General features: G+C 41.1%; 1 protein-coding gene across 4 annotated transcripts in view; it reads left to right on the top strand.

Moving 5' to 3' along the window:
* Nucleotides 1-18,817, top strand: part of enox2 (ecto-NOX disulfide-thiol exchanger 2) — a 191,027-nt gene that overhangs the window by 155,258 nt on the left and 16,952 nt on the right. For all 4 annotated transcript variants that reach the window (XM_084951687.1, XM_084951705.1, XM_084951697.1 and 1 more), the window contains 5 exons: nt 3,506-3,739; nt 5,662-5,874; nt 9,739-9,845; nt 13,828-13,942; nt 18,440-18,627. In XM_084951687.1, the coding sequence (XP_084807813.1) occupies nt 3,506-3,739; nt 5,662-5,874; nt 9,739-9,845; nt 13,828-13,942; nt 18,440-18,627 (857 nt within the window). The remainder of the gene's footprint in view (nt 1-3,505; nt 3,740-5,661; nt 5,875-9,738; nt 9,846-13,827; nt 13,943-18,439; nt 18,628-18,817) is intronic.

Here is an 18,817-nt window from a genome sequence, read left to right as displayed (position 1 = left end):
AAAACAACTGTGTCAGAAAATATCAAGACCTTTGCTAAAACAACTCGCTGTGTATACCTTGCTGGTACCATGTTTGACCCTCTTTTTGATATGAGAACTGCCTTATTCTGCTGGAGACATTCATAAGGGAGTCTGCTCCATGTTAACATGGCATGACGATAACGTAATAGCATCACACAGTTGCTGCAGATTTTTTCAGTTGCACCACAACCCAAAGGTGCTTTCCTGGATTGCGATGGGATGACTGTGGAGGCCTTTTTAGTACAGTGAACTAATTTTCATGTTAAGGACACCAGTTTGTGATGGTTTGAGCTTTGTGACGTGGCATATTACCTTACTCAAAGTAGCCATCAGAAGATGGGTACAGTGTGGTTATAAAGGGATGGACATGGTCAGCAGCAGCACTTAGATAGGCTGCGGTGTTGAAACAATGCATTGCCAGAAAATATCCCTCACACTAGTGCTGGGCAATATGACGATATATATCGTGTGGACGATAGAAAAGTGTCTATCGTGCCATTTGTTTTCTATCGTTTCTAACCCAAATTTTATAAATTATTACATAAAATATATAATTAACCCTTTACAACCGGTCGGAGCAGGCACACTCCGTTTTACCTAACTATTTTTAAATCCCTGTAGAACTGGAACCACGTATGGTAGCGAAAAAAAATTTTTTGCATGTGAAACCGGAGTTATACTTACATCTAATGCCATTAGCTTGCCCTAGGTCACGGTTTCCTTCCACATATAGCTTTGCAAAAATTGCATAAGAAGCACTTGCAGCAACAAAAACATAATATTCCAGAGACACGCTTTGCCGATGTTCATAACACTTCCTACGTTGGCATATACGTCAGCGCGAACTATCACATGTCCACCATTACACCACAAAAAATAAAGTATAAAAAAAATTATATTTTTTGCAAAGAAATTCCGTCTTGTGGTTTGCGACCTGGTGCTGCTATACGTGCACCCGGATTTGCGACATACTTTACGGTAACTCACAACAAAGACTGCACCCTCGGCACTTGCTATTTACAGACTGCGTACTTTCTAGATGACCACAGGTCAGGTGGTATATCGTGATATATATCGTTATCGTGATATAAAATAATTCATATCATGATAAATATTTTTTCCATATCGCCCAGCACTACCTCACACCACTACAACACCACCAGTCTGATACAAGGCAGGATAGATGATGTTTACACCAAATTCTGACCCTACTGTTGCTGCAGTAATCGAGAGTCACCAGTCCAGGCAGAGTTTTTTTCCAGTCATCCATTGTCCAATTTTGGTGAGTCTGTGTGAATTTTAGCTTTATATTGCTGTTCTTAGCTGAGTGGCACCTGCTGCAGTTCTGCTGCTGTAGCCCATCTGCTTCAAGGCTCAGTGTGTTGTGCGTTTAGAGATGCTCTTCTACATACTTTGCTTATATCAAGTGGTTAAATATTCAAAATGCCATAAACAAAGACCTTTTGGATATTTTTTTCTTTCTCTATAAAATCTAGAGATGGTGGTACAGGAAAATCCCAGTAGATCCGTGCATTTGTAATTCATCTTCAGCACCCAAGGTTAAACTTTGTGGCTATACCACAAAGAAGAGCATTCAATTATTAAAAATGTTTTTATATTTCTTTATTAGACTGAGCACTAGCAGAAATCAAAAACTGGCTAGTCTCTATTAAGTCACTTAAGGAAAGAGATCTAAGCGGAGTTTTCTGCTACAGGTGCCAAAAAAATGCATTTACCATAAAGGCAAAAAAAACCTCTACTAACCATGTATCATTGGCTTACAGGCTCCTATATTATCTTGTCATTATTTTCACAGTAGCTTCTGGACTACAGACATCTTAAATCTCTCAGAGCAAACACATTGTCCTGTGTTCCTGCTCCCCCCAAACTCTTAACCCAGAACCCAATTCAGAAATATTCTCTGCATTATTGTGTGTTCATGCAGGTAGGTAGGCAGGTGTGTGTATGTCTGAGTGTGGGTTTGAATGAGAGACCCGTCGATTTCGTCCGCATATACTCTTACAGTGAGATGTGGGAGTGGGGGTCCATATATTAAAGTGATGACAGAGCTGTGTAGTTCCCCCATAAATAATACCACACACACACACACTGTGCAAACAGTACCTAGAAATGACACCCACTCAAGCAGCCCCAGCACACCAAGATCTCCTCATATGAAATATTGAAGCAGTAGTAGACTGGGAGCCTGAAGCAGATAGAGCAGACAGTAGAGACCCCTGAAATCGTGCTCATTTCTTTTCCTGCTTTTTTTTTTTTTTGGTTTGTTGTTGTCAGCATCCAACACTGTTTCGCCCTCTTTTTATTTTTCCTTTGATGAGAGTGTGTTGTGTCTTTCAGTAAATCACTCTGCACATCATTACTTTGCTCAGTTGGAAAACACACTCTTACACGTGTGACCGAAAACACACGTTGGATGCACTCTCTGATCATTTCAAAGCAATTAAATCACAAAATGGACCAGATTTCACTTCAGTCCACAACCAGCCATTAGTGGAAATTGAGTAAGGAGGGGAGAGTGGGGATAAGTGGGAACTAGTGTGGAGAAGAGTGGGGGTAATGAGGGATATTGTGGTGTTTCAGTGCCACTAGAGAAGTAATTGGCCTCTCTAAGTCTCCCTTGTGTATTCCCAAAAGGATGCAGGCCTTCTCTACTCCACAAACCCTACAGCTAATATATCTTCTCAAACCAAGGGTCTAACAAGAAAAAGAGAGTAATGATGAGGGCATGCTGGAGGTGAATCAACTCGTAGATCCCAATAAAAAGTGTCTTCACTGGATTTTGATAGATCTAAATACACATTGTTGAAAGTAATGGAAAGTGTTTTACTGTTGGCTCAGAGGAAATCCCCAGTGGTACAGGCTACACATACCTTTTTAGAGTGTCACTCCTTTCAAATGTATTGCTTTTCAGTTCAGTCAAGTGTAACTTAAATCATTTACTAATGGAGAGTACCATAGACAAATGAGCACAGTTTAATAAGAAACTGATGTAAACAGGACGTACGAATTTGACAGATGTCTGGAATTAGAAGCATTCATGCATTGCATTGCTTTGCTGCAGTAGTCTACGTGCCACAGGAGGCTGTGTAACTGTTACTCCGTCAGTCATGTGATGAGTGATGTCACATGTTACCCTCTACTTTTTTTCCTTTGTGTTCTGAACTGTGAAGTAACAAATGAAACCACAGGCTTTGAGACAGGAAAAATGTAGCAGTGGTTTAGACTAAATTCTGAAATCGTTAGGCTAACATATAACACCTGTGATCACGCTGTTACTAAACAGGCATTTATGCACCTGCAGATTGCACATCACATTATAAAAACGGTGTGCACAAAGTTGTTCACTTGTATCGGTACGTTTACCGTTGCTCCTTCTGCTCCTCCACATTAGTTTCTCTTAAGCACCTCCTACTTCATTCGACCCTTATTTCTCTTTTATTTACAATTTCCGTTTCCTTCCTAGGTTATCGTATCCGTTTGGGTTCAAGCACAGACAAAAAAGACACTGGACGCCTCCACGTCGACTTCGCACAGGCCAGAGATGACCTCTATGAGTGGGAATGTCGCCAGCGCATGTTAGCCAGAGAGGAGCGTCACAGACGCAAGATGGAAGAAGATCGCCTCCGGCCACCATCCCCTCCTCCCATTGTCCACTACTCTGAGCACGAGTGCGGTCAGCTGGGAGACAAGATCAAAGGTAGACATGGATGCTGGCAATCTGTGAAGCATGTACAATGAAAAGCATGCAGGATATGAGAGCACAAACATAAGAAACACAGATTGGCAGAAGAGAAGAACCTGTCGCATGTGTGGAAGAAAATCATTTGCTTCTGTCACATTGTTATTGAGTGAATACAAAAATAGGTCTCATGGTACTGTCTTTATTCATGCAATCCAAAAACTGACAAGGTAGATAATAAGCCATGACAGTGGTTGAGTACTGCGAGTGTGTGTGCTTGCAGGGATTTCCCAGTGCAGGACATTACAGGAACAGCCATAAACTGCAGCCGGTAAATCTGAGAAAGTAATTCTGATGTTCTAACAAATTTGCTTTCAAAAGACGTTACGAAACGGCTGTTAAACACAGTATATCAGTTTACTCCCCCCTCAGCAAATGCTTCTCTCTTATCTTGTCCTTTCTCTTCTACTATCCTCTCCCTGCACTCTCCTCCCTGCTCATCCTCTCTATTTTTTTTCTTCTCAGCTCTTTCTCCCGTTCTCGGCTTTCTGTCGAGTTTCTGGCTGAATAAACTTGTTTCACTAATGAGCAGTGACACTTCCAGGTCTCAGTCACAGTTCCCTAATAACAAAATGGCTGTGACTTTGTGCCTCTCAACCATCTGCGTGAGTCTTTTTCAGCTCTCCCTTCCCCAGCCTTTGGTGCGAATGTTAATAGGAAAATTGTACTTAGTAGTCAGTATAATCTTTTAATGATATAAGTTTATATTTATATGGCATATGGTAGAATGCTGCATGTAATCATTTGCGTGTAGAAGTATATAGTTGGTGGCATATTGAAAGAATGTCTCATCCTGGGAGCATGGGAAAAGGTCGTACCTTGTTTTATTGTTTTAACGTAGCTATGTCTGTTTTAGTCTAAGTGCCTTTTGTTTAGATGAACTGCTGGACTTCCTCTCTGTGTTATCTAGGGTGAACCATCTAGGGTGAGGGGGAGACTACCCTCTTCCTGACCAAGGATGTTCCTTTTGTGCTGTCATGTTATATGACCCTTTGATCAGCAGGACCCCCCCCCCCCCCCCCCCCCCCCCCCCCCCACACACACACACACACACACACACACACACACACACACACACACCCACTGAAGTATAAATAAAGACCGGGGCAGTTTCTCAGTGCGAGCCTCAGTGCTGGAGGCTGCCCTTGCTAGCAAGAAGTTCTGTGTGTTTCTCTTCTCTGAGTCTTTACTGAAGAAGTGTTTTAGAGTATATTTCTTAACAGCGAAGAACTCCAGCACTGTTCCGTTCTAGCCAAGGATTTGTTTCTGATCACTTTGGGCTGCTGTTGTGAAAACTTTTATCCCAACTATTGCTTCAGATTTAGGTTTTCTTTCCAAAGGGGAAAGAGGATTTAGCCGTTTCTCCCAGGCAGTTATATAACTCAGATCCTGCTTTTAATGACAAGACACCTATAGAGGAGGTTTTCACCAAGATCCCCTATAAATGGGTTTCATCACCCTACTTTTTTTAAATTTGTCTCTGCCCGTAGCTGTTATTGAAGTCCACAAAGTTGTTTGTTTCCAAATATATAACTGTGTCATAATTTTTTTTTTCTTTCATCCAGAGGCACTTGTATGTTTTTAATGTTTCCTTGCTCTTATTAACCCTGCTTTTATTTTGTATCAGTACAGGAGAACATGTTTTTAATATTACAATGTACCTGCGTTTCACAGTTTATTATATGAAACATTTGTTACTGACCAGAAAGCAGAGCATACTTTCAGCCTTATGGGATTATAGGTGAGAAGTCTCTGCTTTATCATCATGCTTGGTGTTTGGTGCACTCCTCTCCTACTCATCTCCTTTCGTGAGACTGTACAGGGTACAGCATGTTTTTTCTTTTCTGTGTCAATCGTAACTCTTACTCTTTCTTGCCCAGATGACGGCAAATTTCCTGAAGCGGTTCGTGTGCTCCTGACCTGGCTTGAACGAGGCGAAGTTAACCGCAGAAACGCCAACAACTTCTACTCCATGATCCAGTCCTCCAACAGCCACATCCGCCGGCTGATGAGCGAGAAGAGTCAGCATGAAAAAGAGATGGAAGAAGCCAAAGACAAGTTCAAGACTGCTCTGGCTGGTATACTGTCTCAATGTGAGTTACTACAGTCTGTCTCTCACAAACACACACTTGCATATTTCAATATTTACACTGTGTATATACTGTAAGTAAGCTCCTTATTGTGCAATACAGGAAGAGGTTATGATGGCATGAGTCAAATCCTTTTTGGTTCAGTGTAAGTTTTAGGATAGCACACCCACATTGAATGTAAATAGTTTGTAAGCTAGGCAAAGGCACCAAGAATCCAAATCAAGCCTGCATTCTGGAGAACTGTAATCCACTAAAAAGTAAGTATGACATTGTTCACAGTCTCTCACATGATGCACAGACTGTGTGCTTGCAGACAAATGTAACTACTGACCTACACACTGCGGATTTAAAGGTTAGGCTTAATAGTGTCATAGCTGCCCTCTTGTCTTGTACTAAATTGTTGTTGGGACCATGGCTTAAAGGTAAGTTTAATTTCTTTCCTAAGAATGAAAATGGTAAATGGCCTGTATTTATATAGCGCTTTATTAGTCCCTAAGGACCCCAAAGCGCTTTACACATCCAGTCATCCACCCATTCACACACTGGTGATGGCAAGCTACATTGTAGCCACAGCCACCCTGGGGCACACTGACAGAGGCGAGGCTGCCGGACACTGGCGCCACCGGGCCCTCTGACCACCACCAGTAGGCAACGGGTGGAGTGTCTTGCCCAAGGACACAACGACCGAGACAGTCCAAGCTGGGGCTCGAACCGGCAACCTTCCGATTACAAGGCGAACTCCCAACTCTTGAGCCACGATCGCCACGAAATGTTTCCTGTAAGGCTCCTGCTCCCTTTTTGTTGCTTCTATAATACAAAATATTTCTTTAAAAAGTCAGAGGAATGAAAGGTTGATATTGTTGTTGGAAGAAAACACAGGAGTGGAATGTTATTAAGTTTGCCAGATGGATGTAGTAACATACTTTCTGCAAGAATACACTGGAGAGCAAGCATGTACTGGGAATGCTTTGCACATTGATGTTGATAAAAAGCCAAAGGCATAATAAAATGGAGAAACCCACATTTGACAGCTTCAGCTCTTCAGCTGCTGATTTACACTAAAGTCTGCAACACTTTGTCACCACATGCTTGTTAAATACAACGTAACGTCATTAGAGACGGTCGCTAGTTCGCAACTGTTTCATTTTTGTTTATTAGATAAATAATGCACATGGAAAACACAGGTGGTGGGTATATAGTTCTTTGTATAACCCAGAAAGAGAGGCAGGCCTGGGTTTTTTTTGTTGTTGTTGTTGTTGTTGGTTTTTTTGTTGTTGTTGTTGTTGTTTTGCATTAGCCATTCTCAATTATTTCAGCCAAACATAAATTTTTAGCTTTTTCCTGATACTGTAACTCAGCCTGTGGGGGAGGCTTTATTTGTCATAACAGCTAAAGTCTGTCTGGTTTACTACTTGCCGTCCACAAATTGTAGTTTGTGAAGCTATATGTCACCTTACAGGATCTCTCTTATCCCAAATTAAAAAAAAAAAACATGTTCACTTAATCTTTAGTGGTGTCTATTGTTGCATATAGTCTCATTGCATATGCCCAGGTTTTGAGATACTGGCTTCTGCTGCTACCTCACTAGATTTGAAGTTGTGGTACTTAAAGCCCTGAAAAAAACATAGACTCAAAAGCACATTGCTTCTCCTGAAACTCCAGATAATTGACAGTGAAGAGGTTGTATTTGACCGACTTTCTGCCGTGTCGAAGACGAGTAGTATACAAAATGTATAAATATTCCCATATATGCTCACAGGCCTGAAAGCCTGTCTGAACATGTGCCTCTCTTCTTTGCCCTGACCATCGATTGGAGCCATCAAATTACAGGGTGCTGGGAAGATGATATTGATCCTTGAACTGTGCTATCTCTCACCACTCTGCAAACACACGCACACCAACGCACACTTAACTGGAGGTCTTATTGGCTCCCCCTTTGCGTGAGTTAGGGCTTCTGAGATACACAGACCACCCATGACCACCTGCATGACAACAGACAGGTAGCTGGTGGTGGAAAAATCACTCAGTTGATGTACTGCACATAAGATAAAATCTGACACAGAATATATTTAGACCCAGAGCAGCTGTCCCCAACCACATTGCTTCCAGAGTAAATGGAGACCCTAGAGTTAAAAGTTCTGGCTTATTGCCTCGTGCTAATTAGGCACGATGACCCGAAAAAACTCAAAGTCCAGACTCGAGTCTCTACCCTTTAAATGACTTTGTAGTTACAGTCGTGTAAAAGGTTTTAGCAGTGGCATAGAGCTTATGGCATTTGCACAGGAAAAATAAATCAGGAACACTCTTACTTGAACAACTTGTTGTCCTTGGGCAAGGTTCTTGAGAGCCCACGTCTGCAGTGGAGCTGCATTGTGGTCAACGGTAGCATACTGAGAGTCGGCCTCGGTTATTTTTGGCAGCTGGCAGTTGCTGAGCAAAATGTCCCTCATTAAACAATACGTCTGCAGCCATGCTAGCAGCTCTGAGACACTGTACTCCTTCCTTTCTTCAAGTCACATCTGAGGTGCTATAATTTCTCTTTTTTAAATAGTATTAACTTCAGCATCCAAGATGTAATTATGACTGGAAAGCTGACATTTTTGGGGAAACCTGTGATATTCCCAACTGGCATTTAAAAGCACCTGAACTGACAGGAAAAAAGAAAATATGAGTAACTCTTCAGTCAGTGTCAAGATTTGAATTCGGTATGTTCAAATTTGTTAGACATAGTGGTGTATTTGGCTAATCGTAAGCCACTCAGTTTAATTATACCATACCTGTTAAATGCAGATTACCCATTAATTTGCTTGTAGTAAGAAGCTAAGTGAAGTAGCTTCCCAAATATGTGTCTGGAAATATTTCAAGATAGCTACAGAACTACAAGATGTTCTTTCAGAAAATGTCAGGGGAGTTTATCCTCTGGGGTTCATGGATAACTGCCAAGTTTAGTGATCCAGCGGTTATGTTTGTTTCAGCCTGAACTAAAATAATCAATTTTTTTTTTTTTTTTTTTTTTTTGTGTCCCGTTTGGATCTTTAGCCATCAGAATTGTTGTCTTAAGGCCAAGAAAGATGCCAAGCGGATTTATTTTACCAAGTGGATCATCATGGCCTTGCCATATTGGTCCATTTGATTGACCTTTATTATAATTATGTATTTATTTTATTTCCGGTTGCTACAAACGGGACAGACATGACTGGGGGATAGGACAGGGAGAAAGAATGAAAGAAAGAGAGGGAGAGAAAGAAAACCAAAGGGGAGAAGAGATGGTGAGAGGGGGGGGAAGAAAGGAAAAAACAAACAAACAAACAAACAAAACGCCTGGATCACCTGTATGGAGTAAAAAAACAGAAGAGAAAGCAAACAACAAAGAGCAACATAATAAAAACAGCACCATCACAATAAACTAGCTAGCAGTAGATAACAGTAGATACTAAATAATAAACGATATTGTGCAGCACGCAAAATAATCAATTTATGCTATAGAGCCATGTTGGTAATTAAAGTCAAGAGTAGACATGTGCTAAAGAGCAACAGGCTTTGCTCTGCATAAACCGGTTTGTCTCATATAATTCAAGCATGCTCTGCGGAAATTGTTTAATTTATTGAACTTTTGCTTGTGGGAACTATCTGATCACTCTCCCCATAGGATGATGCACTGGCATCAGCTGGTAAGTAGAACACACGCATGCATATACCACTGAACGAACACACTCACACACACACAGTTCTTTACATCCCTAGTTGACTCCGCTTTTTCACTCCTCTGCTCCTTCCCAACTGTCCTCTCTCTCTTTCTCTCTTTCTCCCTCTCTCTCTCTCTCTGTCTTTGGGTGGTCACTGGTCCTTCCCTGCATCCTGCCACAGTTGAACAGATTGTGTCTGTATTCCAAGCTGCTTCCAAACAAAAGGCATGGGACCATTTCTCCAAAGCTCAGCGCAAGAATCTGGACATGTGGCGCAAACAAGCAGAGGTTAGTACATTTTGATTTAACTGTGTCAATCACATCATTTATGGAAAAATTAGTCATTATCCCACTTTGTTTTACACCTTCTCAATGTAAAGCTCTTTAAAATGTTGTTTGATACCAAAGAGGTGATGGTAATAATAAAGAAATAATAGGAAAGGGCAGAGCCCTTGTAATAGTAAGTACTTTGACTGAAGCAAGGCTGCAGAGCAGGTGCCTTCTCAATTGAGCCATTGCGAGATCCAGGCACAGACTGAGGCTCAGACCTCTGCCCTTTCCTCCTCCACTCCTTCCTCCAGCCTTGCCTCCCCCATGAAGAGATACAAGGTGCTTGGTGAGTCTGTTTCTTCCACCTCTAAATGTGTTCAAGAAGAAAGGTAAATCTATACAAGCCTTCCCTGCCCTCTTCACCAATAAATTAGAAGATGTTGATTTTGGGGGGGCTTTTTTCTTTCTCTGAAGTAAATGATTGAGGAACATATATTGAGAGCTAAAAGCATATTCATTTTCAAGTCTAACAGCACTTTTGTCATCTGCTGTCTGCTTGCTATTTTCTCTCTCTGCCAAATGGAACATTAATTGACATGATGATGTATGTAATGGAGGGTCTGGCATGTGTTGCAGTCCTGCGTCTAATGGACCATATATGAGCATATTTGATTGGTAAGTTTCTTTGAACCATAGTATGAAAAACAACAGTTTTAAGATGCAAGTTAAAGCCCAGTTAAGATGCTCATTAATAACAAAATACGTCATAGCAGAAGCAGCAGTCAACTTGTGCAAAAAACTTCACATTGAAGGTAGGTGGTGGTGCAAATCAGAAATGTCGCTCCAATTATCAGATGTACTGCAGAATTATGAACATGGAAATTGTGTTTATAATGGCTCATGTTAAGGCCTCTGAGTAAGAGAAAGCAGAATGATGCATATTTAATTGCACATGCTGCCATCAGAAAAGACCCTTTTGTTTTATTGCCATTCCTCACTCAGTCCTTAAGCAATACACTCACTGGCCATTCATACTTTTGTACATATATAAAAACATACTCTTAGATATTGAAAGTTTTCAAATCTCTTATGTTGTGAACAGTGTTTACATCAGGCCTTGGGGGTTTTTCCGTTCTTTTCCTTCCTTGTATACATTGGGGTGTACAGTATGACCCTAAATGTAAACAAAAGAGACCACGGTGGGTGGACACTGCTACTAAATATGTCCTGATACAAGGAAACATCCCTGTTTGAAACATCCTTCGAAGTGTTTTCTCTTCAGGCTGTTTTACACTTACAATTGCTGAGAAGAGATTTAGACACTTCATGACATTGTGTGCTTGTCTCAAAGTGAGCGATAAGTAAAGTAATTTCAACTCTAGCTGTTGGGTTAGCATAAACCCGAGTTGAGTCTTTATCTCTGGCTGTTAGGACTCAGGGCCTGGGGAAAAGTAATCGTAACTAGCGAGGTCACATGCAACTGGTAGGCATCTTCAAGTATAGATTAACCTAATAAATCACTCAGTGCCCTTACTCCCTGTACATTCAAACACTGTGAAGTGTTTTAGTATCTGTCAGCTCATTGCTTTGGATCAGTCTTGCACTTGAGCTTAACCTGCAGCAGGCAGAAAAAGAAAACTCGTCTAAAATGTATTAAATAAATAGGGAACAATTACTCACGTTAGGTATAGAAAAAAATCAACCTCTAAGGAGGCAATGCTCCTTTATGCTTCACTGAATGCTTACAATTCCAAAAAGTGCACTTGCATTTTATGATTGCTTACAAGAAACACATCCATGCCTATATTGCTGGGTTGGTACAGTGCACTCAGCTGCGTGAGCTGGAAGCTGTTACCTTTAGTTATATATGGACGTGTAACAAGAAGTGTAAAAGGCAACTGCACATTGTGTGTGAAGGTCAGAGAACCAAAACAATGGGTTTAAAAAGTCAAAAACTGCATGTGGCTGTAGAGGTGGATGCTTCGACTCTTAACATAGTGCCATTAAAGCTGATAATTTATTTACATTACTATCAAATAATGGCACGTTTTATTTTGTTCAAACCTATCTGTCTTAGAGGCTGTAGTGCTTGCAGCCACTGTCCAGTGTATAGAGAATAGGTAAGTAAGTGTGTTTGTTTGGGGACAGTTTAACATCAGAGAGAGCCAGTATCACTCTGTGGCCTAAAGGCGAATAATAGAGGAACGGGCAGCGCTGTTGAGGAGCTGCAGCTCACAGGCAGAATCAGACAACAGCTGTCTCTCTGTCTTTATGTGGTGTGTTTGTGTATATGCAGTGGATGTGTGCTTGTACACAGAGGGATGTTTCTCCACATGTGCTTGTGTGTTTAGAGTACCTGTTTGACCTGTGCCACAGCCACAGGCTCAGGCTGATAACATCAGCTGACAGATGGTTTTAAATGTATTTACTCTTGGGCTGCTTGGGCTGCTTTTTTGCTCCCTCGCTTAGAAATTGTTATTTCATTGATTTAGCACTTTTTATCTACTGATGGTGTTTGTAAACACAGCACTCACCATATGTGTCTTTCTGTATTTATTTCAGTAAATACTTGTTTTCATATTTCACTGTCTTTATTTCATTGATTGCCTAAGAGACACCCTGTTGATAATGTGTCCTTGTCCGTGTAGTTGTGTGTAATACATAAAGAGAATATCATGCTTTGAAAAAAATCCTTTGAAAGACACTAGAGGCTCATGGAGGCTTGTTAAGTGATGGCTTGTATGTTTTGCTTTTGTTCTAAAGCATAAATCATATATTTAATGATTTAACCCTTGTGTTGTCCTCGGGTCAAAAATGACCCCTAGGTGTATGGGAATCCCGAGGACAACACAAATGAATGGAGGTCAAAGTTTAAATCACTTTTGAACGCTAAATGCTGTAAATGAGTGAAGTCGCAGGAGAGAGGAGTATCATGGTGAGATGATATTGATCGATGCCTTTCGCTTTAAATCGGCTGCCTCAAAGTTCAACCTTTAAGCTGCAACAAAGGTTGAGCTCTATAGATGATTGTGCAGCTGTTATATTAACAACTGCTTTTATTATATTCATTAATATGTGTTGCATACATGTGTAAATCAAGTCCGGACCCCTTTTGCAGCACAAGCTAAAATATTAGGCCTGTCAGAGCATGTAATCGTGTATCTAATGCATCATACATCTAAAGTAGCTGTGCATTATAATTCTTTCGAGATGTATATTTTACACTAAAATGCAAGCATGTTACATAAAGGTCCAGACACAGACCAAACAATGAAGATGTAGTATGATAGTCTTAGTATTAACAGTCGACCATATGTTTATTCATTTGTTTGTTTTGACTTTCTCTCAGCACAAACCTGGAAGGTTTTGTCTCAATTACAGCCACTCCATTTCAGTGGTATGACCTTAATCTTTAAACCATTTTGAAACCTGCTTCTGGTTACTGGTCTCCAGATGGATGTAGTCATTAGCGATTCTGTCTGTGAGGGTGAAATGAAATGGAGAAGATTGGTATTTTACAGTTACTGCTGGTGCTTCCAGATGTGCCCTCAATTAGAATAAAACATGGGCATAAAAACCAGCAGCAGGCGCAATGTGCACCGAGACACTTATCATGGTTTGTTGTTGTGAATCAGTGTGTAGTGAAATTGAGGAGCTTTGATTTTATTGACAGATGGTAGAGTTGCATTTGTATGGCTGCTTTAATGTGTACTGTTTTTCTCAAAGTACAAAACTGTGAGGTCTCATTGTATATGTGCTACCATATACCCCATTTCCGAGCCATAGAAGGAACTGAGCCCTAGCTCTGATATCATCCTTTTTATTTCTCTGCAGCTGCACTCCTTTGTTCTGTACCAATATGTTAAAAGTTTTCCTTTGCAGCTCAGTTTTCCTTTAGCGTCAACTTTGAAGGAGTTTACTGATCAGCACCTGCTAAAATGTGCATCACTCTGGAGTCTTTGCAGTTTTGACCCGTCGCTCTTTTCACTGTGTTTTGCAGGAGATTAGAAACATGCACAACGAGCAGCTGATGGGCATCAGACGAGAGGAGGAGATGGAGATGTCTGATGATGATATGGAGGATGCCCCTGACAGCAAGGACTCTGAGGACTCAGGTATGCATATGCATCCACAGTTCAGCACTTCTGTCATCTTGACAGGAAGTACACTGATCACGATTTCCAAAGGATCAGCACAGAGACTGTTAAATAACTGAGGGAGACAGCTCTGTTTGACTGAAACGACAGTAATCATCCCCCAAGCATCTGACATCCCTGCATGAATAAAAAACACATTCAGACTACATTAAGTTGCTGACAATATGCACGCTAGCCTGAGTTAATGTTGAACATAAGTGCTGAATGTCATTCACCTCAGTCCACCCCAGTGAATGTACACATAGGAGCATGTACATGTGCCAATCTGTCCACATCTGCCAGCTGCCATCTAATTTCAGATTGGGGTATCACTGAAGTGCCATAATCTTCTGTTGCTCCCTCAAAGGAGGCTCTTTGTGTTTGCTGAAGCAACAAAAGTTACTGATGCTGCGAATCCCTCAAACCCCATAACAATAACCCAATAATTCTATAGTAGTCATTGGTGCAACATGCAGGGAACCACATGTGAGGCCTCTTCATCCCATGTTCTGTTCCTCTTTTCATGTCTCAGATGTGTGGTTTCTTCTTGGCTTTTAATCAGCCTGATCTCTGCCTTTTGCTAATATGACAGCATCTCTAATTAGCATGCAAATGTATGTAAATGCACTCATCACTTCAGCCCCTTCTCTTTTGCAACCTTGCTGTTTAGCTATCATTAATTAGCATTGCTGTCAAAGACCTGTCATTTCACTCAATGCTGCAGGATTGGCTGAGGTGTCAGGTGTTAATGTGACACTTTTTCGTATTTGTGTTAACAGGCTGAGTGTTGCACCCCCCCCCCCCCCCCCCCCACACACACACACACACACACACACACACACACACACACACACACACACACACACACACTCACTAACCTTTAAGCAAACGGGCATGTTTACACGTCAACCATCCCGGCTAAAAACACCTGTGTTATGACTGCAGCCTCTTAAAAAGGGAATCGATGCTCCACATCTGACTCATGTACAGAATAGAAGGCAAAAGAGCCGCTTCTGTGCATGACTGTACACCCGAAGGTGTATGCCTACGTGCACACTCGCGGATATCTGCAGGTCGATAGCTTTGCCTGTTACGTAACAGAATCTGGCCAAGCAGTTGACATCTCCTCACACCAAGTTGATGAGGCTCTCAGATCAATACACTTCTCACCTCAAACCTTCATTTTGCTGGTAGGAAAGAGCACACACAAACCCAGCATGGACACACACACACACACACACGCCCAGCAAGAGTTCATTAACACTGCCAATGGTCCTCCATGATAGACTGCAGGCAGCACTCGTGAACACCCACACAAAACCTAACAAGACATGCTTTCATGCACACACTCACTCACACAGGATGGGGCTTATCTCCCCAGTCCAGTCAGTGTATTGCAGTTTCCCAAAGAGCTTCTGCTCAAGGCTTGCAGTAGGAGAGCAGAACCGATATAGTAGTGGACATCTTTGGAGCTAAGCAGATCTCATGGAATAATACCTCCTCCCAATCTACTCTCTTTTACTCAGTAGGTCAGGTCAAATGTCCAGTTGAGAGCTACTGGCCAGAACACTCTGGTATTATTACAGCTTTGAGTACATTAATATATACTATAGGTGTTTGATCCCTGGACATGGTATATAGAAGTGACAGTGCTCCACCAACTTGACAGCATTGTACTGTTGGACTTTGGGCCCTTTTGTGTTAGATAGAATGCTTGAAAAGTAGCTAAATATCATTTAAATTTGGTCACCCAGTCTGCTTTCTAAAGGGGACCTACAATGCTTGTTTGCTTAACTACCTTTTCTGCTTTGGTTTAAGGGGGGTGGGGGGGAGGCACCTTTTTTCAGCTGACATAAGGGTACATCCTGGACAGATCAGCAGTTTAGAATCACCAATTAGCTTTACACACACATCTTTGGACTACTGGAGGGAACCAGAGTACCTGGAGAAAACTTACACAGAAACAATGAGAGCATTCAAACACCACAAAGAGATCCCACAGCTTACAGCAACCTTTTCTCCTGTGAGGACACTAACCACCTCTCCCTTATGCTCATTTCCGAAGTCTTGTTTTCATTTGTGGACTCTAAAATTGTAGCTTTGCATCAGTAACAGTTTTGTAAAATCTGTATTTATCTTATACTGTGGATTAGTGCAAACCCCTCAGCTTGGTTCAGCCAGTCACTGGTCTAAAACAAGCTGCTTTCGTTCCCTTCCTCCTTCCTTTCCCAGCGTTTCTTTGATTTGCTACCCCTACTAAAAGCGTTTGAACAGGAGTTGTTGGGGCCGTCTTTCACAGCTAGTGCTGTTCGCCTGATGTGGCCATATCAATTTATCCAGTCTCATTGACATTTTACAGAGCCCAGAGTAGAAAATATGCCTCAAAGTAAACATTTAGAGCAGCCTGAGCTTTTGGCTCACAGGGATAACTTTCATATATATTGACCTCAGTGTTTGAAAGTTCTGCAGTGCTTTATGTAAGCATGCACTATTGTAACAGTACATAGAAAATAAGGAAAAGCATTATGGGTAGAAATGTAAAGTTTTCTCCAAGCTTTCTTCCCTGGGTCAGTTATAAAATTTCATATAGTGAACTTGTTCATCAGTCTGGATTTACTCAAAATGTGATGTGAGTTGTTTTTTCTTTTTAATATCTTGCCAAGCCGCTGTCATTCAAGTTATGAAAGGGAAGGAGCCTCTGGTTCCAATTTCAAAATGTCTTTGAATAATATCCTCACTGTTAACCTGGAGACACAGCACTTTCTCAGTTGATCAAACATCATATGTAATTTTTTTTTTTTTGCTATAAGCGGGGATTAAATTGGGATTTGTATGAGGTTCATAAGTGTGTAACTTATAACTGTGACTGGCAGAAAAATATTTCTGCATACGAAAGGTCCATATTGAAGTAAAAAAAGTTGAAGCATCAAACTTTAAAGATGGGAATTAATAATCATGGTCCAGCCTTTCTGATAATTACATCAAAAGGAAAATTCTTTATAGACATTATAAGTGATGTTTCACTGCTTTCAGTACTTTGTATTGAACAGTGTGCAAATGTAAGCTAACCCTGCTAGCAGTGGAACTTATTGGCTAGCTTATTGTAGCAACTGGCTAACTGAAATAGACTTTCATAGCGGTTTACTTTCATGAAAGGAAACTACAATAAGCTTCTGTGTCACTTTTCTGACCTATTTCTCTCCCTACCTTGAATCCATCTTCTCCTAGCATCTATTTTATCTGAATGAAAAAACAGACAAACCCACTGGGAGACCATACTTCATGCACACTACATTATTCAGTTCACTGTTAAATCCAATGGTTTGTTTGAAAATGTATTTTAGTCCTTGGCTGAATTATTAAGATAAAGAATTACATACATTGTTAAAGATAGATCTGTGAAGCTGGGTGTCCCCTGATGGCAGTGAAAAGTAAATGTGCCTGAGCTGAAACCAGCCCAATTTAAGTCCAGGATATAGCAGTGAGTTGTTGCCAGCCGTGATACTCTAGCTGGCATGATTTTCATCTTGTGAATCTGTATGTGTCTGTGTGTAGACGTGGCAAAATGTTTCTCTGACAAAACCTGCACCAAAGGGCATGTCTGCCTCTGGATTTTTAGCAGATCTGAAACTTTCCAGGTGTTCAGTTTAGATCAAAAAGAAGCCACATCTCAAAAATCACCGTAGCCTGACTTGTGAACACAAAGTACTGTTTCGATAATATATTTATTACTAAATTAGATTTTTACCAATTATATATCAGAAACATAACACGTTGCAGGTAACACAATCCCATCACTACACATTCTTTAGCTTTTTCTTCAACTTTATTTCTGAAATAATGTTTTTTGACCATTATTTCTGACCTTGATGGCTGCCTTTGTGCCTCAGCCATTATTGTTGGGTAGCTGAAGCCAGTCAGAGGTGCAAATCAAAGTGGTTGCAAACAGAAAATGCTTCATTATAGTTTGTGTGTATTCCTGAAGTTGATCAAGGGATGGGTGGTATGTAAATTTCATGCCTATCCAAGTGAAAGAAATCCTCCAAATGCGAATAAAATAACAGTGGGTAAAATAATGGGATGTAAACCAAGCTTTCTGGAGCTTTGATGTGAGCTGCTTTGTAGATAAATACCATCTTTTTCTGTCATGCTCTGTCCTAACTCTTTTGTTATCAATGCTCTAATAGTCACCTCCTGCTGTTGCCTCTGTGAATGAGGAGTGATGCAATGATGACTGCACATCTCACTGTCAGAGGTGCAACCTTTACTATCTTGTTTGTTTTTTAATATATACATCTTCAGAGAACAAACAGGTCGGGGAAAACTCAAGAGCACCATATCAGAAGTGACACAGTAAAACTGAGCCTTATCTCAACTAGAATTTGTATTGTTAGGGGTGTTAAATGAATACATGGAATGACCAGTGGCGATCCATGATAACCAGAATATTTAATGTTCTCTGTGTTTATTATGTAGGAGTTTCCCAAGCAGAGGCATTAAAGGAGGAGAACGACTCCCTACGCTGCCAGCTGGACGCCTACAGGAACGAGGTGGAGCTGCTAAAACAAGAACAAGGCAAAAATCAGCCAATTAGGAGCGAGGAGGACAACACTCACTCACAGCAGCTCAGCTTCCTGCAGCAGGCTCTACAAGGCATGCAGAAGGTGATGCTTATTGTCTACACAGAAGCATACAGAGACACTATCTTCCAGCCTTCTGTCCAACAGTGGGTTTAATCTCCTATTGGTTCCTGTCTGCACTGGGTACTTTGTACCAACAAGGTTGCTCAGGTTAACTCATTGAATTTTCTATGCAAGCTGAAACCTTCGCTGTCATTTATCCATGACCCAGCAC

The sequence above is a fragment of the Perissodus microlepis genome, chromosome 2 (genome assembly GCF_051167445.1).
Source record: "Perissodus microlepis isolate ML-2025 ecotype Zambia chromosome 2, ASM5116744v1, whole genome shotgun sequence".
Lineage (NCBI taxonomy): Eukaryota > Metazoa > Chordata > Actinopteri > Cichliformes > Cichlidae > Perissodus > Perissodus microlepis.
Note: the sequence above shows the minus strand (reverse complement) of the source record. Positions and strands in the feature narration are given on the sequence as shown.